The 24,522-nt window shown below is 38.2% G+C and overlaps 4 protein-coding genes and 1 long non-coding RNA gene across 5 annotated transcripts in view; 2 read left to right on the top strand and 3 right to left on the bottom strand.

Moving 5' to 3' along the window:
• Positions 1–24,522, top strand: part of LOC115452390 (igLON family member 5) — a 107,641-nt gene that overhangs the window by 24,580 nt on the left and 58,539 nt on the right. The gene's annotated exons all lie outside the window — the stretch shown is intronic.
• On the bottom strand, positions 294–4,681 carry LOC115452836. The gene is made up of 2 exons (XR_003939518.1): positions 4,565–4,681; positions 294–500 (listed from the first exon to the last, which is right to left on the bottom strand). It is a non-coding gene; the product is annotated as an uncharacterized LOC115452836 (long non-coding RNA).
• LOC115452837 (elastin) lies at positions 4,903–7,051 on the top strand. The gene is made up of 2 exons (XM_030181446.1): positions 4,903–4,998; positions 5,186–7,051. The coding sequence occupies exons 1-2, from the start codon at positions 4,971–4,973 to the stop codon at positions 6,070–6,072; spliced, it is 915 nt and encodes a 304-aa protein (XP_030037306.1). The 5' UTR covers positions 4,903–4,970; the 3' UTR covers positions 6,073–7,051.
• Positions 8,918–14,110, bottom strand: LOC115452838 (pollen-specific leucine-rich repeat extensin-like protein 3). The gene is made up of 4 exons (XM_030181447.1): positions 14,003–14,110; positions 12,104–12,406; positions 10,828–11,108; positions 8,918–9,396 (listed from the first exon to the last, which is right to left on the bottom strand). The coding sequence occupies exons 1-4, from the start codon at positions 14,031–14,033 to the stop codon at positions 8,980–8,982; spliced, it is 1,032 nt and encodes a 343-aa protein (XP_030037307.1). The 5' UTR covers positions 14,034–14,110; the 3' UTR covers positions 8,918–8,979.
• LOC115452839 (36.4 kDa proline-rich protein) lies at positions 18,750–23,537 on the bottom strand. Its single transcript, XM_030181448.2, has 3 exons — positions 23,441–23,537; positions 22,201–22,347; positions 18,750–20,725 (listed from the first exon to the last, which is right to left on the bottom strand). Exons 1-3 carry the CDS (start codon positions 23,496–23,498, stop codon positions 20,106–20,108), a joined length of 825 nt encoding a protein of 274 aa, XP_030037308.2. The 5' UTR covers positions 23,499–23,537; the 3' UTR covers positions 18,750–20,105.

The following is a 24,522-nucleotide window of genomic DNA, read 5'->3' as shown; positions in this document are numbered from 1 at the left end:
TATTTTTTTATATAAACATAGCATTATGGCATCACAGAAATAAATAACATTACCTCCATAAAATTAACTTTGTTATTTTTTTTATTGCTTTGAATGACGAGACGAGCTTGCCGTTCTGATGGTAAGCGATACCTATAAACAGTAGAAACACCAACACCTTGAATTACATAGTTTTGATATTCCAATGCGCTCGCCATCCTGAGACATGAGATGTCTCATTATGTCCAGTAGTTACACTGGCTACTGTTAGTATATAATAGGGTAATCCATTGCAATATAGATTAAAAAAAAACTTTTGTAATTGCTTTTCATTTATTCACAAATACATCCATTAAATATGCTTTGTAGAGAGTCTACATTCGCAAGATCTAGTACATTATCGTCAGATGTCTTGAATGTAGGTAGTTTAGGTAATAGGCTGTACTTTAACACCATATTGCCCGAGTCTTTATCAACCGTCATTCCCAGGCTGGGAAGAGAGAGGGTTGACGTCACTGCTCCTGAAAAAATGCTTAATTCATCACGTAGGCGAACATAGTTGCGTTATAAGTCAAGGTAATAATAATAATATCAGCCCTGTATTATATACTGTCCCACTGCTGGGCACGGGCATCCTCTACTACTGAGAGGGATTAGGCCTTAGTCCACCACGCTGGCCTAGTGCGGGTTGATATACTTCACACACCCTCGAAAATTCCTATAGAGAATTTCTCGGGTATGCAGGTTTCCTCACGGTGTTTTCCTTCACCGTTAAAGCAAGCGATAATTCACAAAAAGTACACACATAATGTTTTAGAAAAGTCAGAGGTGTGTGCCCTTGGGAATTGTACCTGCGGACATTTGTCTCGGCAGTCCGTTCCACAACCAACTAGGCTATCACCGCTTTTTAAGTCAAGGTAAATGAGAATACACACACACATCACGCATTTATTCCCAAAGGCGCAACCAGACCACCCACTTTTCGCCAAGTGTTCCGTCCCATGATGTGATACGAGCCTATCGCTATATCGGGCGCAAATTCCAGAGTCCGGGCTGATACTAAATAGAAAAACCTTTTTGCCCGGAGATCGAACCCTAGACCGCAGCATTGCAGTCCGTATAACTACGCCGCTGATGAAATCTGTAGCTAATTTATAGAATACTATAATTAAATAAATTACCTAATATTAGCAAAAGTATTATAAAAAACATTTTTTTTTATGAAATCAGTTTCCTTTCCTTTTATACGTGAATTTGAGAATATTTTTAAAAACCATGGCAATTAAAAACACATCGTAATACTGTAACGCAAAGTGCATTATCCCATGGCAGCGTGTTTAGAAAATATTTTGTAAAATCTTCACGCTCGATTAGGAATATTATTCTTTATCACGTTTTTAATTAAATTATCCAGTGTAAGATGATCTATCAAGATAAGTTAGGGTTATGGAGCTAGCGTTCCTATTATAGTGGACGACGAAGGTCGACTTTACTACGTAAAAATTCAACATTTTTCTTAGGTAGATAGAAATTATTCCCGTTTGGAAATGCAAAAAGAATGAAACTACGTAATTTAAACTATTTATTTAAATCAAAATCCTTGTTTTTTTTTCTTAAGGTTTATGAAAATGATAAAGAAATTAAAAAATAATAATTTTCATTTCGCCGTCCCTAAAATCTTACTAGGTTCCGACATAGCTTGCTGGTAAAATCATTTCTGCATATACCTCACTAAGAATAAAAACTCAGCTTCCCGACCCCATCTAAACAAGTTAATGAGGTTTTAAATATCTAGTGTTTCTCTTTTTCAAGAGCTTCCCGACCCTATTATAATGTGATTTGTAAAATTTTACCCCTTATTCATAAACATTATTTATCTAAGGACAGAGCATTGCTGTGATAACAAGTCTGTTTCTCAGTGCAGACGGCATGGCAGCCTTCGCAGTACGTAGACAGAGGGCCGTTGTGATTGACTAATATTGAGATACAACTAATCTAGTTGGCTGTCAGATAAACAAAGCTGAACAAACAGCAAGCCGACAGATTAACAAAGCTGAGAAACAGATTTGTTATCATAGCAATGCTCCGTCCTTAGATCAATAACGTTTATGAATAAAGGGGTTAGTTTTGTCTTTTTAACCAACTTAAAAAAAGAGAAGGTTCTCATATCGACTGTATTTTGTTTTTTTTACGTTTGTTACGTAAAAACTTTTGACTAGGAGAACCGATGTTAATGATTCTTTTTTTATTCTAAAGCTGGTGCTTCCTGTGTGGTTCCATATAAATTTCATTGTTGTTGGACCTTGACTTCGGAGATACATCAGAAAACATTTAAAATGATGTCGTCAACAATGATATCCTGAAAGTGTACTGCTTTTTATGATAAATAAAAAAGGCAAAAAATTAAATTTTATTAACAAAAAATTATACCGCCTTCAAAACCACTAAAAACAAAAAATAATTTAACATTAGCTATATAATTTTGGGTATATAATAATGGGTACTAATTTTGGAGTCAGCACCTAATAACAATCAAACATTGTTTTCGTACGTTTGTTCATGTATTTATGTAGCTTAACTAGCAATTTTATAACTAATGTTAGTGGGTTTTAGTGGTTTTTCAAGGCGGTATAATTTCTTTAAGAGACCAGTTGAGACACTTTAAAAAATAAAATGCCTGTATCATTGACGTATATTCTATAGACACGAACGTCCATATAAACTATTTGTTCAAAATCTGAATCAAAATGGCAACCAAAACGTCACTGTTATAACCTATTTATTCACTTGAACAACAAATAATTTCACTTATTTGACTAATATTTTTTATTCAAATACAGGTTTACACTTAGTTTCGTGTTCTTATATCATGAGCGCTCCGTACACAACCACAAGCTGTCAATATTGACCATACTAAAGTCAGTGAATATTCGAAACGCCAAATCTAGTACGTAGTACATATATATCGATGGCCTGTATTAAGCTTTTTGTTTGTTTCCAGGTAAGAGTATGAGTGCAAGTAATTTGAGTAAGTATATATTTCATTGTAGATTAATCTTGTTTAAGACCCTCGACTGAGCAAATGGCCTTGCGGATTCCTTACATACATCTTCGAAGCACGAGTAACGGCGGAAATATGCAAAAAATTATGAATAATTGCTTAAAAAATCAAATTTAGGTCTTTTTGAATATTTAAATTACCAAAATATTCTTTATTAAATGGTCTATTTAATAGTATTGGTTTCTGTTAAGTATGCAATACGGGACACGAGTGAAACAAACGCTGGCTCGTAACGCACTAATTTATTAGCCCATCGACAAGGGCGTGTACGCAGCACGCTATACTTATAACTACATATATAACACTTTCAAATTAAAATTATGTTCTTTTATCTACTTTAGGAGATGCACGAAATTAAAAATTTTAGTGGCATTTTTATTAAAAAATTAGTGACATAATATCCACATTATGAAAAGTTTACACTACCAAAGTTAAGACCATATATAGTAGAAATATATAGTTAATTTTTTCTATATAATTTATAAATTTCGAGTAGATAGCTTCTAAATACGGTTAGTGCGCCGTTTTACCGGAGCTAGGTCTTAATCCTTCTTAAAAGAAGTCGTAGTATTCAGTTACAGAATGTGATAAAGTACATTGGGTTAATACTGATGCACGAAATAATTAACAACCCGAACAAATTTCTCAATACGGATAGTATAATCATTTTTTTTTATCTCACTAGTACTATAAATGCGTAAGTTTGTGAAAATGTTTGGATGTTTGTTGGAAGTAAACGCAGTAATATCTAAATAGATTTTGATGAAATTTGACACACACATTGATCATAATATCATGGACACACTCTTCTTAACCGACTTAAAAAAAAGGAGGAGGTTATCAATTCGACGTGATTTTTTTTTTGTATGTATGTTACATCAGATCTCGCTCATTTATGAACCGATTTGAAAATTCTTTTTTTATTCGAAAGAATATCTCTCCAGATTGGTCCCATAATTTTTTTTCAACATCGCTTCAATAGTTTGGTTTTAAAACTAAAAAAACTAGAATAATTATGTCGTCCAAGTGAACGAAATGCGGCGGTGTATTCATCTCCGGTGACGATCTGACTTGCTGACTTTGTACGCTGGCAGCACATTGTTTTCGTATATTCGTTGATGTATTTATCTAGCTTAACTAGCAATTTTAATTAGGCACCGACTCCAAAATTGGTATCCAATATATACCTCTTAGGTGAAATTATTTTTTGGTTTTGAGTATTTTTTGAAGGCGGTTTAATTTTTTGTTAAAATTATTTTTATTATTCAGGTACTTTGCTCGCATGGTACATAATGATTTTTTTAAATAGGTGGTACTGGCGTCGTACATTGTTTTAAAGACTTTCGTAGCGATAAAGGCTTTAAACGAGGGTGAAGTCGCAAGCGATATATAATAAAGTAGTGGAAGTATAATTCGACAAATCTTTGATCTGCACTTAAATTTTTATTATAACTCTCGCTAGTAAAAACTGGGATATTTTTACTACTGTCTTTGCGTTCGAATAAAAAAGAAAAACTATATTACCCTATTTTTTTGTAATTCTCGTCAGCAGTGTCAACAGATGTAACTTTAAAATAATACTGTTTCCATAAATCACTTTACTTGCTATTATAACCTCGGAAATGTTTAAAAAATGTCACGCGTCCACCGAACCGTGTTAGATCAGACACGACAAAATATTCGATTTTTAAAAAAACATATTTTAATTAAGAGTTTTGTTTACTTTTTTTACACTATACGTTCCATTTTTAAATTAAATTTTATTTTACGAATTCCTTTTCCATTTTTAAATTAATTTTTATTTTTTTTCACGCCGATTCCCATTGTTGCGTGATAGATCAGACAATAACACGTGTTGATTAGTTTCTTTGGTATAAAAAGTGAAATTGTCGCTGAAAATGCATAGACCGAGACGTGGAAGCAAGTCAACATGGCATCCAGGATCTTTTACTTCATTGGTAAGTGAATTTAATAATTTTAAATAATCTTCATTTTTTTTATTATACCTACCTAACAATAAATACATATAGTCCCAAAAAAACAAAATAAATACGATCAGCGATTTTGTTGGTCGAAACAGGAGCTTAATTTTTCTTAATACGACTTCAAGTACGACATTTTTTCTATTGATTTTTTTGTTTGCAGCCCTGCTATGCACGGCCAAGTCCAACCCCCTTGGTCAGACGACGGTCTGCGAAACACCAGGCTTGCTTCCTAGCCTCCTTCCCGGCTATGGCACCGTCTGTGAAACAACCCCGAACGTCCTCCCCTACATGCCGTACGGATATGGCGGTCTTAGCCCACTTGGCGGTCTTGGCGCACTCGGTGGGATTGGCGGACTTGGCACCACGGTTTGCGAAACCACGCCCAATCTATACGGCTTGGGTTATGGCCTACCTTACAGCTCGATCGCTTCTCCCATTGGTACCGCCACGGTTTGCGAGACGACCCCTAATGTTCTAGGACTGGGGTATGGCATGCCAGTGGCACCTCTCGGATCTACCACAGTCTGTGAATCAACACCTGTAGCGCCTAACTTGCTAGGTTATAATTACGGTCTACCCCCTGTGACTGTGTGTGAGACGACGCCTAATGTACTAGGGTGGGGAGGATTAGGTCTTGGTCTTGGTTTATCTGGATATGGCGGCTGTCCTTACGGTCTTCCTTTAGGAGTGGGGTATCCAATGCCGTACTCAGGACTGGGAGCTTCAACTGTTTGCGAGACAAGCCCGAACGTTTTGGGCTTGGGATGGCCTGGAGTAGGTTTGGGAGCGAATGCTCTCGGATCTACAACGGTTTGCGAGACAAGTCCTAATGTTTTGGGTCTGGGTTGTCTCCCTGGATACGGTATTGGAGCTAACGCCCTGGGATCAACAACAGTGTGTGAAACCAACCCGAATATGCTAGGTATGGGTTACTTCCCTGGCTTAGGTCTTGGGATCAATGGTCTAGGAGCCACCACGGTCTGTGAGACAGCTCCGAATGTCCCCTGTCTGCCTTACGGATTCCCTTGCCCCCGTCCTTTTTTATAAATTCCTCGACTTCCACTGCCTCTCATTCCTCAAAGACGGTAGTTGGAAGTTCGATTTCTCCCTATACAAGCCAAAATGATTTCAAATCTTATAATAATAATAGAGTATCTTTTGGCTTGTAGACCCTGGCTATGTCGCGGACTTGTGCTGTATGTTTTGTTGTTAGTAAATGATTTTCCAAATCTCTTACAAGAAATCCCATCGTTTGTTTAAAATTAAACGCTATACCTCTGGCTTTAAGGTTTATAAAGTAATTATCAGATCACATTAACATTTGTTAGTTTAATTTTCAATAGCTAGAGTTATTAAGGCAATGCTGTAGGTATACTTGTGAATTTCATGTAGTTAATATTATCAATGAGCAGTAAGAGATTTAACTCATCGATTCTAAGATAACTGCAGTGATGCGCAATACTTGGAAGTGCTGTGAAATCAACAACTCCAGCTGAAGCCAACACTACTGTCAGAGATTCTTTTTGCACCACGAACTTGTGAGCTCTGGTGAACTTTCCAAAGAGTTTTCTCGATGACTTAGCCTTCTTCAACTGAGGTTTAAAAAATTTACGGTGACAAGCTTGGCTGTACTCCTGCCACTGTCAACGTGGGCAAAGGGGACCACTTATCATCAAGTGGGCTGTCAGGTCGTCTGCCTTTGAAAACAATAAAAAAAATCTCTTGCAGTATCATATCACTTCCAAGCGGATTGCACACAATTGTTTGAAAAGTATAGTTTTTGCCCTGTTCATCGTTTCGTAAACGAATTTCGCATGTCATACATTTTGATAAAATATAGTTTTTGCCCTGTTCTTACCAGGAAATGCGCCTCGATTCCATCGATTTAAGTCTAAATTTGTTTAATTCCATCAATGATGAAACATCATGAATATTAATAACAAAACATAAAGTATTTGCTGTTTTTTGGATGACTTATTTCCGTTATTGTGATTTTCAATATCGGAAATTTTGTCAATAATAAAAATGTATTAATAAAAAAACTTCTACGCGTACAAAATAAGTGTTTTTGGTATAAAAATAAAAACACCGATCTCATTTTCAAAAACTTTGTATACGTAGATAAAAAAAAATCAAAATTTAAATATGTATTTGGATTAAATAAATTGTATGTATTTTATGTGTTTTGTTTTTTATTTATAACATTTTCTTTAAATTTTCTAATGTTCCACTCAACTTCCTTTATTCTTTCTTTCATAAGAACCGTCTCCTGACAATAACAAACATAACAAAAAAAAATAGTGAAATCGGTCCAGCCGTTCACGCGTGATGGCGTGACCAAGGGAAATAGATTATTAATTTTTATATATATACTAGCTGACCCGACAGACGTTGTCCCGTCTTAACTATGAATTTGCAGCGCGCATTCTGTCAATCGCTGACAGTTATTTCAAACAATTGACAGTTATATAAAATTAATATTCTCGTTAAGTTTTCTTAAATTTTCTAATGTTCCGCTTAACTTCTTTAATTCTTTCTTTCATAAGAACCTTCTGACAATAACAAACACAACAAAAAAAAATAGTGAAATTGTTCCACCCGTTCACGCGTGATGGCGTGACCAAGGGAAATAGTTTATTCATTTTAATACATATAGAGAGATAGGTATGATAATTTCAAATATATATTTAGTAATGTTTGGGTCATTTCTTTCATTTTTTTTTAAGTACCGACAGACTTATAATATTAATCTAAGCTAAGAAAGAAAATAAGGAATGCAAGCCGCTTTCTTTTATATTTTTACCTAAAATTATTATTGGTGGTAAGTCTTTTATATGTGGGAGTCCGCCTGGGCAAGTACCACCACCACGTCTATTTCTGCCGCCAAGCGGCAGTGTGTAGGTTTGAAGGATATTGTAGCCAGTGCAACTTAACCCGTAAGACTTAAAATCTCATGTTGGCGAACGCAGTGGAATACCAAACAATAATAGTACTTAATTGAAGGTGTTGGATGCTGTTTCTACTGTTTATTGGCAATCAGACTTACCATAAGGCGAATGGCAAGCTCGTCTCGTCATTCAAAGTAATAAAAAAAATACATCTGGCTAAATAATTATTGCATACGAATCATCGCATTGATGATCAAATAAACGAATACCTTACAGCAAATTCTACAAACAATAACTATTTATTCACGTAATATTCATAAACAACTTAAGATTAGATTAGGAACCTTAATCGCCCCTTAAAATGATTTACAAAAGAAAATTCCCGCCAAAATGGCGGCGCAACAAAATGGCCGAAAACAGCTGTTCAAGTTAATTACTAAATACTTATGTATAACGTTTTAAATTGATGTAAATAATGGTAGAAGCTATTATCAGCATTTCTAGCATATTTTGAAAGATGTATTATTAAATTTATTTCATCTTTGAGTTGGATATCTACAACTTTGTGCGAAGACGAAAAAGAACTAAGCCTTTCGAACTAATGTAGTGTAATTACACTGAACAAATAAGTCTCAATGCTAAGTATATATAACACACGGACAAAGTGCTATTTAACCGACTTAAAAAAAAGGGCGGAGGTTACTTTATTTATTTGAAAACTGGTGCTTTCCGTCTGGTCCCATATAAATTGAATTGTTGTTGGACCCTTGACTTCGAATACTTTACAAAACTCTTAAAATGATGTCGTCAACTATAATGTCAACTTATACTGATTTTTGCTAGCACAAAAAAGCAAAAAATAAAACCTTTTTAACAAAAAATTATACAGCCTTAAGTGTGTTGCTTATATGTAGTAGTTATATTGAAAGTGATTTATTGTCACAAAAAGCACATAACCCATCCTTTGTAGATAGTCTACGAGTTTACTAAATAAAACTACCAAACACATGCAAATACCCGTATATTCAACCACACACACGTACAAATGTTTAATTATAATAATTCATTAAGCAGGAAGGAATGGATTGCAAGGTACGCCGGGAACGCGTATCCCCGGACAGGGAACGCATGGACTGCTAGGGTCGCAGGGGATGCTGGGGTCGCAGGGGGCGTAAGGGTCACAGGGAGCATAGGGGTCGCAGGGCGCGCAAGGGTCGCAGGGGGCGTAGGGGTCGCAGGGACCGTAAGGGCCGCAGGGATTGCAAGGGTCACACGGGCCGAAAGGTTCAGGGGCGTTTGCTCCTTCTCCTACTCCGTTCACGCCAGCAGGCCCTGGACGGCAGATACAAGCGCTGCCGAATGTCCTGAAGCATATGGGCGGGTTCGGACGGAAGCAGATGGTAGGTGGTGATGGGACGATGATCTTCGCTGGTCGGATGACTATCGCGTCTGGTACTGGCGGCAGGACTGGTGGCGGTTGTACCTGGAGATGCAAATGTATTGTTATAGGTTATAGTGCAGGGTTAGAAGATGTACCTCCTAAGCTGTGTATTGGTGGCATTTGGAGAATTCCACTACGGTATCCCCCTGCCTGCTGTCAAAGCAACGATAGCCTAGTTGGTTGTGGAACGGACCGCCGAGACGAATGTCTGCTGGTTCAAATTCCAAGGACACTTCATACTTTTCTAAAAAAAATATGTGTATATTCTTTGTGAATTATCGCTTGCTTTAACGGTACAGGAAAACATCGTGAGGAAACCTGCATACCTGAGAAATTCTCTATAGGAATTTTCGAGGGTGTGTGAAGTCTACCAACCCGCACTAGGCCAGCGTGGTGGACTAGAGCCTATTCCCTCTCAGTAGTAGAGGAGGCCCGTGCTCAGCAGTGGGCAAGTATATAATACAGGGCTGATATTATATATATTATTAACCGGCCTATCGTAAGAAGTGACTAATACAGGTCATCAAGGTGTCGTGGGCGGGCGGCAGAGAGCTGTCCGCCATTAGTGTGTGTACACCTTTTGTATATTATGGTGAACTCCGCAATAGGCGGCAGTATGTCGAAGGTAGGCCTCATGCTGTTGTTGTCGGCGACTGACGGCTGCGGACGACAATTTAAACACTTCCGTCAGAAGAAGCCCGCAGCCATTCCTAACGCGCCGAAGAGGGCCACGTGGAGTTTTTAGTCAGATAATGATAAAGTTTGGTTACACAAAAACGTCATTCTGGATTTTTAACGGAGGCCTGTGTTCAAGAGTGGACCTATAGTTGATTCAATGACCTTTGTTCGAATTAGAATGTTTATTAAAATGCAAATATTAAACCATGCTGTTTAGTTTTTATTTTATTAGAAACCTTCGTCTTTAATATTTATCTGTCTTTGATACAATTTACATTGCGTTGTGAGTAACATGTTGTCTCGCATTCAATCTTGAGGTAGAGCAAAGAGATATTGAGTGTTCCTGCTCAGTATCTTTTAGTCCTGGGATTTGTGCCCAATAGCCTGGGGACCACGGCGAAGTCTAAATTAATAGGTTATTTGACTATGTTTGATTTTTAAGATTTTTTTTAATATGAAGTCCTTCTGTGAAAACAGGATTAAATTTGGATAAGAAATGAGGTAGTAATTCAAATTTTAAATATTGCTTAGTGCAGAAATGGGGATATCTCTCCATCTCTTTCTTTCACAGGCATCGTAATGTCCGCCGACGTCACATGCAACGATTTCGTTTCTTTTCTGCATTAGACACCTCTACTAACAAACTTCAATGGCTTATAACTTGTGGCTTTTGCATCAATGATTTCTTGTTTCAGAATTTATATGACGTACATATCTTATGAAAGTTATAAAATAAGCCAAATACTCTACTGCATCTTTCTCTAATCGTTCGGGGATAAAGTGTAAAGAACTTACCCTGAGTGGAGGAGGTCTTGGCACACACACGGGTGGTGGCCTAACCACAATAGGAGGAGGAATCGGTGGCCTCACAGGCGGTACCCTCACGTAGAACGGTGGAGGCGTCGGAGGATTTATTGGCGGAGGTCGGACCATGATCGGAGGAGGCGTGGGGGGCTGGATCACTGCTGGACGCACCCAGACTGCTGCAGGAGGGGGGAGGTTGATCCTGCCCGGTTTCACCAGTATCGGCTGCGGTGGAGGGAAGTTCAGCTGGCCAGGTTTCACGATTATGGAACCTTGAGAGAAAAATTCAGGATTATTGCGTTGGTATTTTCGATTTGTGATGTAGAAAGATGTTAAGCTGCATTGATTTTTATCCTTAAATAGCAATGTAACAGTATTATTATTTTACATGATTATAACCTCTTCAATTGAGCAACTTTAATTCAAATCCTCATGATGGCTTTCTTAATCTCACGTAGTATTATATAACTTAATACTAAGGTCAGGGAGCCGTATTCCGTCTGTGGAGGTAAATTCGTTTCGTCTTTTTGCAACTACAGGCGTTTTTTTCGATGGACAGCTTCGATAGCCGTATAGGTAAGAGACTTTATCACCCTCACACTCGCCAATCAACTCCTGTAAGCCAGGATCAGCAGTGGCACGCATGACACCGAGCAGTGAAGCTCGGCGAATGTCAGGAAAAATAATTTGTCATTATCCCGCAACGAAATTAATCAAATACAAAGATAGGGAGCAGTTGGAATGGTTTACGTAAGAGATTCAAAATATCACCTATTTATCTATGAAAACGAAGCTATTGGAACAACTCAGTAGCGTCAGCATGAGGGTTTCTTGAATACAGTAAGTGTAGACTGGTAATGGGCCAATATTCCAGACAAATTGGCTGACGAAATGTTGATTCAATTTGTTATCCCGTACAAGGGAAAAAACATCGATATATATATGTACTACGTACTAGATTTGACGTTCCGAACATTAACTGTGTTCAACTGAAATGAACTGCAATCCATTCAAACTGACATTAGTATGGTCAATATTGTCAGCTTGTGGTTGTGTACGGAGCACTCAACTAGAGTCTAAGTATTAACCTGGATTTGAATAACAAATATTAGTCAAATAATTAAAATTATTTGTTCAAGTGAACAGGTTATAACAGTGACGTCTTGCCATTTTAGTTCAGATTTTGAACAAATATTTTATATCGACGTTCATGTCTATAGAATATACGTCAATGGGAATAAAATAATACCATTCCTGTAAGACATACCTGCTGGCGCTTGCCCGTACATATAATTCACAGCCGGCCCACAAGGATTGCAGGGTCCAACTTGCACCACACTGGGGTCCGGGCATGGGTCGCAGGGAGACGGGCATGGCGGCGGGCAGGGGTCCACGCAGGGGTTGTACGGAACGCAGGGATCACAGGGGTCGCAAGGGGCGCAGGGGTCGCAGGGTGCACAGGGATCACAGGGGGCGCACGGGTCGTAGGATGGGCACGGGGGCAGGCAGGGTTCGAATGGGTATTGCGGATTTGGCAGGGGCTGCGCGAACGCCGTGCCCAAGATGAGAACTGAAATAAATAGATTCTGTATTATATTTTTTGCTGGTGTAGAATCCGCCCAGATAGCGACCGTACACAAGATATTAATACCCGCCATAGTGGCTCAAGTGTGTCGCGTTCTGGGATCAATGTATATCCGGTTCCAACATAATTGTGTCGACTGAGAGGTAATCATCTCTCGTCAGTCGACACTATTGGACCCCACTTACCATCAGGCAGTGAGGACACTTTTTTGTGCCAGTATAAAAAAAAATACTGTCTCATTGATAGAAATGGACCTACCCTACTAATGAATCATGTTTTAGGAACTAAAAGAAATGGTTGAATATGTAAATATATAAAAATTAATCCCTATTTTGCTTGGTCACGCCATCACGCGTGAACGGCTGGACCGATTTCACTAATTTTTGTTGTTGTGAGGAGAAGGTTCTTATGAAAGAAAAAATTTAAAAAATTGCGCGGCAAATTAGATAATTTAAGAAAACTTAACGAACATATTTATGTTATATTACTGTCAATTGTTTGAAATAACTGTCAGCGATTGACAGAATGCGCGCTGCAAGTTCATAGTTAAGACGGGACAACGTCTTTCGGGTCAGATAGTAGTTTATATTCTTAAAAATCTTTGTCTATTCAAATAAAATTTCAACGTAACAACAACGGACATGTTGAATAACAATATCCAAGCATTACATTCGTCGTAATGTCTCAAAACAAACGAAAACTATAGTTTTTAACTTAAATTTGAACCAGTCCTATGTAAATTAACTCGTCGAGGATAGAACGGACAAAATTTTACCGACAGTTAAACAGTAGTTCTACGAGTATTTTCATGTTAATTTGTGACGATGGCTGTCAAATTAATTGTATTTTATAAAATACTAGCGACCCGCCCCGGCTTCGCACGGGTGCAATATTTCTCCACTATTTAATGGATGTTATTATACATATAAACCTTCCTCTTGAATCACTCTATCTATTAAAAAAAAAACGCATCAAAATCCGTTGCGTAGTTTTAAAGATTTAAGCATACAAAGGGACATAGGGACAGAGAAAGCGACTTTGTTTTGTACTATGTAGTGACTTAATAGTTTTTTAAATGATTTTTATGTTTACGCGAAAGTTAGACATTAAAATTAAACTATTTTTCGGATTTTATCGCGGTTTTAATTATTTTAGTTTTCTCCCGACGTTTCGAAGACTTTACAGCCTTCATGGACACGGGGGGAACTGAGTTTTTCGTCATCCGTAAAGTCAAAGTTACAGTATCTACCTACATTTTACAATTATACAACTAATAATTTTTTTAGCTGTTGGTGGTCCGATCTACGCAGAATCTTAGTCCCTTCAGTATGTGAATTATTGCTGTAACGGTGAAGGAAAAAATCGTAAGGAATTTTGAGAGTATGTGAAGTCTACCAATCCGCACTAGGCCAGCGTGGTGGACTAAGGCCTAATCCCTCTCAGTAGTAGAGGTGGCCCGTGCAGCAGTGAGACAGTATTAAGTGATACAGGGCTGATGATGTTGATATTTAAGTCTACCAATTTTCTTTTTATTTATTACTTATTTTTCGTAAAATGCTATTAAATTATATTATACGTTACCAGATATCCATATGACTTTGCCCTTCGCCATCTTCCAGACGTCTAGTAATCGTAAATTTACCCGCGTTTTATATATCTAGCAATATTTAGTATTGCCATTGAAAAAATCAAAACAAAATTAAAATTGCTATCCGTGAATAACTTTTGTTTTTAAATATCACTAATTGCTAAATGAAAACAATTAAAGTTTTGATATAGTTGAGTAATTATTTGAAATATTATTCCTATATTTTACGGAGTTGATTTGCGTCAATTAATGCTTTTGGTTGCGGATTGTCAGCAAATTATTTGTGAAACTGTGAAAAATCAATCTGTTGCAGATGTAATTTTTCTTATACGTGTACTGCAAAGTGTGCGCCGCATCTGATGGTAAGTGGAGCTGTCCAATAGAATGTCGACTGACGAGAGATGATTACCCCTCAGTGGACACAATTATGTTGGAACCGGATATACACTGATCCCAGAACGCGACACACGTAGGGGCCGTTCAAGTATTACGTAACGCAATTTGGGGAGTCTTTTAAAATGTTACGATGCGTTACAGGTGCGGGAGGGGATTGGGGACGTACAAAGCGTTACGTAACATTGTTTTTTTTTATTTTAAATGGATAGTAAAGGTATTTTAGCGACTTTCTGGTAGTTCGCGTAAAATAATAGTGAATATCAGAAAGAATTGTAACTTTAGAGTTACATAACTTTTGGAATTGGTATGGGGGATCAAAAAACTTCAAAAATTGCGTTACGTAATACTTGAACGACTACTAGGTCAGTATGGCGGGTTTTAACATCTTGTGTACGGTCGGTACTGGCGGATATAAAATATATCCTACCACTAGCAAAAAAACTTAGTGCCGTATGAGAGGGCTCATCTGTTATTTGGTAACAGCGTAATATCTTTTAATTAATCCAGAAGGCTATAAGTGGCGAAAGTTCCATATAATCCAATTCCTGCTGTCTTCCATTTCTAAATCTAAAAAAAATCTAATTATCATTACAACCATCTGCAAACCACATTTATACTTATTGTTTTTATATTCTATGTCGAATTCCCTTTCAAATAATTCACCCTTCGCCACAGGGGTATTAGAAGACTCGCGAATCCTTGGTTGCACAAATAATAGGTTTTTCTATTCAGTACCAATCAGTAACGCGGCGATAGCCTAGTAGGGTGTGGAACGGACTGCCGAGACGAAAGTGCGCAGGTTCAAATCCCAAGGGCACACACCTCTGACTCTTCTAAAAAATTATGTGTGTATTCTTAGTAAATTATCACTTGCTTAACGGTGAAGGAAAACATCGTGAGGAAACCTGCATACCTGATAAAGTCTCTATTAGGAATTTTCGAGGGTATGAAGTCTACCAACCCACACTAGGCCAGCGTGGTGGACCCTCTCAGTAGTAGAGGAGGCCCGTGCCCAACAGCGGGACAGTATATAATACAGGGCTGTTATTATTATATTATTATATTATCATCAATCCGGATTCATCACAATCGGTCTGATAAGTCACCAACGTAGCTTATATTCTACCTCGCATCTTCAACGTATGCTAATTAATCAATTACGAGCATGTTAATTGCCATAGAATCAATTCGGAGTCTGGAAGCCTGCCCCATATTGGATCCCTCCTAGTCGAATTTCGGCCGCAGTGACCAATCTTCGCGGAGATCAACCAAGTACGCAGGAGATATAGTGCACAAGTGTGTGCGCATTACACAAACACTGCCTGAAAACTAATCTTCACTCTTTAAATTATATATTAACCCCCTTATTCATAGACGTTATTTATCTAAGGACGGAGCATTGCTGTAATACCAAATCTGTTTCTCAGTGCTTACGGCATGGCAGCCTTCGCAGTGCGTAGACATAGGGCCGTTGTGATTGGCTAATATTGAGATACAACTTGAATCTAGTTGGCTGTCAGATAAACAAAGCTGATGAAACAGACTTGTTATCACAGCAATGCTCCGTCCCTAGATAAATAACGTTTATGAATAAAGGGATATGTTCATAAGATGATAGAAAATTTTCATTTCATAGTCGTTGGATATTTTTGAAATTAACTGCAGTACAACATATGCAACAGAAGCTCGGAAGGAGTTTACGGTGTGTACCCCCGTGCTTCGTGCACGTACAGCCGTTGGTCTTGCCGATCTCTCTCCGGTCATGTCGTCTCACCGGACTATGAGAAGGAACAGAGTTCTTGTGTATTGCACACACGTGCACTATAATATGTGGTGGCACAATTAATATATAACGCCATTTCGTCAACATCAACGGAACTGCAAGATGATATGTAGTATTGACATAATCGCAGTGATAACGTACAGCAATCACGCTAGATGGCGATACAGGATACTAGCTTGCGATAGCAAAATTTGCGCGACACAGTTAGTCCATTGAAAAGTTACATTTGAGGTTGCGTTTTTTAGAGGACGCATTTTATTTTTTTGGAGTGTAGGGGGGGTCAGTCTAAAGCTAAAACCAAGTTTGTGGGGTCGCCACCCTTGTCCCACGGCCGCCATCTTGAAAATAGGGGTTGAAATGGTTTTACGATGTATCTCTTAAACTATTTATCTGATAAAAAAATGTATAAACATTTTTGTTGCAAATTAAATTCTCTACAACTTTGGTGCAGTAACTTTTGTCGTAGAACTATAAATAAAAAGTTATAAGCGAAAATGTTAAGAAATTCAATGTTAAGCAATGTCCATTGCAACGTCATCAGAACGTGTGTTTATAAGGTTCATAATACTTTTTTTGTACTCTCTTTAATACCCAAATACCCAAGGGACCATTAGGGAACAAAAGAACATCTGCCTGCTAGTATTATTATTATTTCTAACCTCTCTTATTGTAAGAATAGCTAATAATTTTGTGTTGAAGTTGTCGTAAGTAAGTTATTTATTAGCATTTTGACTTTTAAAAGTCTTTTAATAGTCAAAATGCTTATAAAAAAAAGTAGTTTTCACTAAAGTTAAAATCGTGTCTAAAATTATTCGAAATCGTCTTCACAATTAAAAACAGAATAAAATACATCCGCACGTACAGAAATATGTAGCACAACTAAAAGATATAAGTTGAACGACAGACAATCAGTATATTCGTCAGTTGTATGGCGGATAGCTTAATAATAATAATATCAGCCCTGTATTATATGCTTGCCCACTGCTAAGCACGGGCCTCCTCTACTACTGAGAGGGATTAGGCCTTAGTCCACCACGCTGGCCTAGTGCGGATTGGTAGACTTCACACACCTTTGAAATTCCTATAGAGAACTTCCTACAGGTTTCCTCACGATGTTTTCCTTCACCGTTAAAGCGAACGATAAATTCACAAAGAATACACACATGATTTTTTAGAAAAGTCAGAGGTGTGTGCCCTTGGAATTTGAACCTGCGGACATTCGTCTCGGCAGTCCGTTCCACACCCAACTAGGCTATCGCCGCTTTTTGGCGGATAGCTTAGAAGTCTAAATCAAGATTTTCGTACAACGTCTTATATAACAAAAGATTTTTTATTTTAAAACCATAACAAAGTTATTTTATAGATATTCCGGTACTTTGCGAAAAAAATGTAATTTTAGAGTTACATAACTTTTGGAGGGGGTGCGGGGGCGTACAGGAAAACGTTACGGCGCGTTACATTGTGGGGGGTGGAGGGTCAAAATTCTTAAAAAATTGCGTAACGTAATATTTGAACGGCCGCTTATATGATTTTGGCGAAGTATTCTGTAAAAGACGGGTCTCGTTGAATAAGTTTCATTTACGTAATATCTAAAGTCCGTATTCACAAACGTTACTTAGCTAAGTACGGAGCAATGCTGTGATAATAAGTCTGTACTTTCGTCACGATAGTCGCAGTGCGTACACATGGCGCTGTGATTGGCTAATATTGACACAACTTCACTCCAGTCGGCTGTCGATAAACAAAGCTGAACATAGCCACAGATAACTATGACAGCCGACAGTGTTCAGGCGCACTGCGTCCTCATAGTATTGTTTGTGAACACGGTTGTAACTGAGTAAATATAAGTACTTTACTGTCACTGGTATACAAAATTTGCATTAGTAAGGTTTTCGTGTGTAATTAACTTCTATAATAAATCTTATAAAAGTAACTTATGTTATTGTGATCTATAAAGAAATAACTTTATAATATCAGTCTTGTATTATATACTGTCCCACTGGTGCACGGGCCTCCTGAGAAGGATTAGGCTTTAGTTCACCACGCTGTAATGCGGATTGGTAGATTGCACACACCCTCAAAATTCCTATAGAGAACTTCTCAAGTATACACGATGTTTTCCTTCACCGTTAAAGCAACTGATAATTCACAAAGAATACAAACATAATTTTAGAAAAGTCAAAGGTCTGTGCCTTTAGAATTTGAACCGTCGGACATCTCGGCAGTCCGTTTCACTCCCAACTAGGCTAATATATTTTATTTTTATTAATTAGGCTTAACAGCGTTTTTCACTCCAATGCTTACAAACTAACATAAAATTAATAGCATAGTATGATTCACTAATATCAGTAAACATAACATATAACTATTAGATGCCTTTTCAAATCAAAGTGTAAATAAAACATTAAAATTAAACTTTTTTACGAATCTTATCGCGGTTTTAACTATTTTAGTTTTCTCCCGACGTTTCGAAGACTTTGCAGCCACGAGACACAGACACTTTGTGGTCACGGAAGGGACTAAAAACACAGGGGTAATAAAACAAACAAAATAACACAATACACATTATAATTTTATTAAATATATTTATATATACACATTTGTACATGCACACTGAGGTATGAATTATACGGGTACCTATAACTAGTATTTCGTTGAGAGATCTGGGAATAAAGAAGTCGCTAATCAAGCATAATATGAGAACCAAGAAGTTTGACCTTACAGAGGCCGTACGAAACGCCTTTCTGAAGACAAGGACTCAAATAACCTCTGATAAGACGACCATGTTCACAAACATTACCTAATAGTACTACAATGAAGTCTGTTCAGTTCTTTCCCTATGAAAATTGCAATGCATGTGTGATAGGGGCCATAGTTGGAGTAGATATATTCTGACATTACTGGAATAGTCAAAGAATTGTGGACACGGAGTTCAAACACTGTAAGTCCCGATAGTACTGTTTGTGAATATGGCTGGTGGTTTTCAAACGATGGCTTCAGCTTTGAACATCTAGAAGACAATAACTCCATCAGTTCTTTTCTCTTTACGATTAGAGTTTTAAGTGATCTTATAGTGTCTTCCTCTTTCTGTTTACTTAGTTATTACATAAGGACATTTTTCTTAACATAGAATACCAAGTTCAAGCTAGTGCCCTCCATTCGTGCTGTTGTGTTTCTATCATTACAAAGCTTGTTGGTATGTTTGGTTCCAAAGAGAACCATATGGTAAACGTTTAGGTCGTTATTCCTCGTATTTAACGAATGTACGTACAGTGAGTTACGCATGCTGACCACACAAGGAATGTTGATCGACAGAGGCGGCCTTTGGGGGAGGCGAACCGGGAAACCGCCCGTGGCTTCGCGCTTATAGAGGCCTCGCGTGGTGCCTCGCAGGACCTTTTTTACGTTCTTACCGTCGAAACTGTTAAAACAGGGGAACGTTTTTTTACTCTGCCCGGGCCTCGCGTCTGTTTCTTTTTGCTTTCGCTTGGAGCTTGGCGTCGTTTAGGACCGCCACTGTTCATCGACATCATATTTATACTACTTATCGAGGTTTTATCAAGTTATATCTTCTTTATACAAGTTTCCAAATCTTCCTAGTAAACAGCAAAGTTCTATACATCGTTATTTATTTAGTTTACGTTTAGACATTCGTCATATGAAGCAAGACAAAGTTGTAAATGGCGGATGTGTTATTAGGAAGGCGGTTTCTCTTATAGGTCTTATTTTAGGCAGTTCTTATATTCGCAAGTTTTATTCAAGTGACTAACTGAGAATTTGTTAGCGTAACTTCGTAGTTATAGTCACGGCTTACATTACAACTTACGTAAATAAAACTTACAAATATAATACCCACCAAGATGGTCTAATTCTAATTAGCAACTTCTATCTGTGTGAGTTAGTAGGCCATACAAGGTTCAGGGCAGGGTGGAAGGCAGGGGCGAACAAGGGGGCAGACAGGGTGGCAGACAGGGGGCCAGACAGGGAGGCACACAGGGTGGTAGACAAGGGGGCACACAGGGTGGGAGAATGGGTTGCCTTCCACCCTGGATGGCTGAAGTTGACACACAGATCGTCGGTCCTTGTAAATTGGGGAGTAACCTCTGCCTGACCATAATTGGAGGTGGATTCAACGGCTGAGGAGTTGGCTGGGTAACAGTAACCGGTGGGGGCTGAATAGGAGCTGGTTTCGGAGGCCTGACCACTACAGCTGCGGGCTGGATAGGTGGTAAGGGATTAGGCCTGGCCAGAACTGGAGGCGGAGTTATACATGGTAGTGGAGGAGGCCTGACCACAATCGGCCGTGGGGTTAGGGGAAGCATTGGCGGGGGTTGAACGGTTATCGCTGGGGGCGTGATGGGCGGCTGTCGCGGTGGTCGGAGGAGGATCGCGGGCGGCTGGATGACCACGTCGGGGGATGGAGCGAAGTAGATGCTCCCTCCTGGCACTTTGACCTCTTGGAAGCCGACTTGCGTAAGTCGTTCAGGAATGCAGTTGCGTTGCACCATCACACGAACTGGACCATCGCCGCAGGGAGCTGGAAAAAGGGTTTAAGTTTGATTATAGTTGTCAATACTTCACTACGACGCGCGCAGCAATAGTCGTGCTTTAGAATTCAAATTCGGATGGCGTTGCTACCATGGGCATGTCGGAAGGAGAGTGCAAGGGAGAGCACGTGCACCCCCTGTCTAAAACAATCAAAATGACAATGAGAATTATCAACCACAGAGGTTTTGTTATGGTAAAGCATGTTCAAATACTCGTGGAATTTATATTTGAAAAAAAAAATTAACTTATATACTATGTAGTATAATGCATAGATGCAATGCACCTAACTAAAAGTAATTTTGGCGGCGCCCATGGTTGCTACCTAATGTTAAGGATAGTCGTTTATTATCACACGAGCAGCAAGCTCGTTTCCACATTGAAATGTATGAAACAGTTTAATCACCTCTACTAAACATATCAAATACATATTAAAATCTGTTGTGAGACTTCAAAAATAAATAAAACCTGTGTTTATTATAAACATAATTTTTCTTTAGTTTCAAATGTAGTTGAATAGTAGGTCACGTGAAATTCGTCATAATTAAATTAAACAAATCTACTACGACGCTTATTCGCGTAAACTTGGTGATTAGCGAAGTATTAAACTTTTTCTCTGGAATTGTATAAATGAAAATGTACGAGACGTGTGCCAATGTGTAAAAGTACAATCATTCATGGACCCAAAGGCAATTCTTGTGCGCTGAGTCTCCACACCAAAAGTACGCCCATGCATGGGAGCACGTTTGCCGCGACCCTAGGCACACAATTCAGTGTGTATACCTCATGGTTGCTAAATACACATTGAGGATTATAAGAGTTCGCGAATATTTCCCCTTCCTCTCCCTTCCAACCTCCCTAAAAAACCTCCTTCTCCTTCCTTTTCTCTTCGATCCTTCCATCCCCTCCCTTCTCCCTCCCGGGCCCTGAGACCGGATAGCCGTGGGTCGCCAGCGTCCTGTCCGCTGGCACCCTCGGTGATAACGGGCCCACCAACTCCTCACAGGGACTGCCGTGGTTGCTAATCCGGGGGATCGCTTGTACACCGTTCGCAGGGTACCCCCGGAGATAACCATGGCAGTACTCCAAAAAAAAAATCAATCATGGACTATTCATTAAAATTAAACTACTTTTCGGATTCTATCGCGGTTTTTTTATATTTTAGTTTTCTTCCGACGTTTCGAAGACTTTGCAGCCTTCATGGTCACGGGGAGGACTGAGGTGTTGTTCATCCGCAAAGTGAAAGTTACAATATCTACCTACATTTTACAATTATATAATTAATAATGAAATTTTAGCTTTTGGTGGACCGATCTACGCAGAATGAGCACAGTGTCATCGTCGGGAGAAAACTAACTTATAAAAAACCGCGAAACGATCCGAAAAGTAGTTTAATTTTAATGTCTAACATTCGCGTAAACATAAAAAATCATTATGAACTGTTTGAATATTAAAAAATGAACTCACTCGCCGGCATGCAGGGATTACAGGGTGGTGGTGGGGGGCATGGTGGTGGAGGCCCTGGTGGGTACGGCATGCACGGCGAAGGTTCCGGGCACGGCATGCATGGCATGTACTGAGGCGCCGGCGCCGATGCCGCTGTGGCTATCAATGCTGTAAAAGAAACAATCAAAGACATTAAACAGCATAGTTATAAACAATCAGGACCAAATTTGCGCTCAAAAATTTATTTGTAGTAAGGTTATAGAAAATTTATATAAGCGGCGATAGCCTAGTTGGTTGTGGAACGGACTGCCGAGACGAATGTCCGCAGGTTCAAATCCCAAGGGCACACACCTCTGACTTTTCTAAAAAATTATGTGTGTATTCTTTGTGAATTATCACTTGCTTTAACGGTGAAGGAAAACATCGTGAGGAAACCTGCATACCTGAGAAATTCTCTATTGGGAATTTTCGAGGGTGTGTGAAGTTTACCAATCCGCACTAGGCCAGCGTGGTGGACTAAGGCCTATTCCCTCTCAGTAGTAGAGAAGGCCGGTACCCAGCAGTGGAACAGTAGATATATAATACAGGGCTCATATTATTTTTATATATATTATTATAGAAAATATGCTAATATACGAATTAAAAATGAGCATCACGATATGGAAAAAATATAAAGTATTTTACATTGAAGTTTTGCTATTTCTCCGTAGATTGAGTAACCATCGCATGAGCGCAAATTTTTTGTATGATAATCTTTCCAATCCGCTCTATATAATATTAGAACTCTTTAAATAATACGTGTATATACTGTCCCACTGCTGCACGGGCCTACTCTACTGAGAGTTTAGGCCTTAATCTACCACGTTGGCCTAGTGCGGATTGGCAGACTTCACACACTCTTAAAATTAATATAGAGAACTCTGTATATAGGGCTGATATAATTATTACTATCATACTGATTAGTATCACTAAGATTATTTCTCATTTTTTTATCACTGTACTTTATATAAATAAATACATATTTTTACAAAGAGTGCATTATTAAAAAAACAATGTTTTTTCAAATAGTGTATCCATATAATAATAGAGAATTATTTTGAATAGTTGTAATATTATAGTGACTAATCTAGTTTAATGATCGTGATGATTTATTATCATACTGGTTAAATTATCATTAATTATCATGATGGTTAAATTAACGATTCATTATCATACTGATTAAATGATGATTAATTATCATGATGGTTAAATTTATAGTTACCTATTATACCCAATGCCGTTAGTCGCCCCATCTCGGTCCCTTCTGGGTTTGAGACCATTTCCCACCATTTATATACAAAAATAATGTTTTCAATAATTCACGTTTGATTTAATGTGAAAATAACGTCTCTTCATTTTAATTTAATTTGTTCCACTTACACAATCAATTTAAATAACATTGGATATTGATTTTATATTGTAACTACGTATAGTTGTGACTGAAGGAAACTATTCTTCCTCTAAGGAAAGGGAAGATCTCAAGTCAAGCAAATGTTGAGTCCGACCGGCCGCGTATTTTGGCACTTTTGAAATCTTTTGGATTATAAAGTCAATTTAATGTTTTTTTTTTGCACTTACGTCATTGTAATTCTAATATACATACCTGCCTGTCTGAATGCCATAAACTCAAAAACTATCTAACAGATTTCAATGAAATTTGCTATGGAGATAATTTGTGATCTTGGGGAGGACATGGGCTATTTTCTCTGGAAAATATATAGCAGGACCTTTGTCCCAGAAAACTCTTTCACGCGGGCGAAACCGCGAGGAATATCTAGTATACAGAAACCACATAATCGTATTCATCTTTACTGATGTTGTACCAGAAATCATCCATTAATTACTAATATTTTCACGAAAAATCCTGGTTTTAGTTTTCAGTTCTCTTGATCATTTTGTAGTTTAATGTGAATATGGCATATTCCTGGGTGTATTTCTGACAGAAAGTATGATGTTGCCACTGCAACAATTTCTCTTAGAGTAGTAGTAGTGGCTTTAGGGCGCGTAAAATTAAAATTGCTTTTTATTAATATTTATTTTGTTCGTAACTTACACTTTTTGATTTTACATCTACGGCTCAAGTAACTTGTTGTAAAGTGTTATTTCCAAGTAGATAAGTATGTGGATTCATTTAGTAACGCGATGTCAAAATGACCCTGTATAATCATAATATCAGCCCTGTATTATATACTGTCCCTCTGCTAGGCATGGGCCTCCTCTACTACTGAGAAATTTAGTCTAGTGGCCTAGTGCGGGCAGACTTCACACACCCTCAAAATTCCTATAGGCAACTTCTCATGCATG

This window comes from Manduca sexta, chromosome 1 (assembly GCF_014839805.1).
Source record: "Manduca sexta isolate Smith_Timp_Sample1 chromosome 1, JHU_Msex_v1.0, whole genome shotgun sequence".
In the NCBI taxonomy this organism is placed as follows: domain Eukaryota; kingdom Metazoa; phylum Arthropoda; class Insecta; order Lepidoptera; family Sphingidae; genus Manduca; species Manduca sexta.
Note: the sequence above shows the minus strand (reverse complement) of the source record. Positions and strands in the feature narration are given on the sequence as shown.

Coding starts and splice junctions, on each gene's coding strand:
- LOC115452838 (XM_030181447.1), bottom strand. CDS start 14,033: ATGGCGAAGGGCAAAGTCATATGGATATCTG. Junction 12,407..14,002: donor CAAAGTCATATGGATATCTG/GTAACGTATAAT, acceptor TATTTATTTCAG/TTCTCATCTTGGGCACGGCG. Junction 11,109..12,103: donor GTACGGGCAAGCGCCAGCAG/GTATGTCTTACA, acceptor TTTTCTCTCAAG/GTTCCATAATCGTGAAACCT.
- LOC115452837 (XM_030181446.1), top strand. CDS start 4,971: ATGGCATCCAGGATCTTTTACTTCATTG. Junction 4,999..5,185: donor CAGGATCTTTTACTTCATTG/GTAAGTGAATTT, acceptor TTTTGTTTGCAG/CCCTGCTATGCACGGCCAAG.
- LOC115452839 (XM_030181448.2), bottom strand. CDS start 23,498: ATGGTCTCAAACCCAGAAGGGACCGAGATGGGGCGACTAACGGCATTG. Junction 22,348..23,440: donor AACGGCATTGGGTATAATAG/GTAACTATAAAT, acceptor TTTCTTTTACAG/CATTGATAGCCACAGCGGCA. Junction 20,726..22,200: donor TAATCCCTGCATGCCGGCGA/GTGAGTTCATTT, acceptor CCCTTTTTCCAG/CTCCCTGCGGCGATGGTCCA.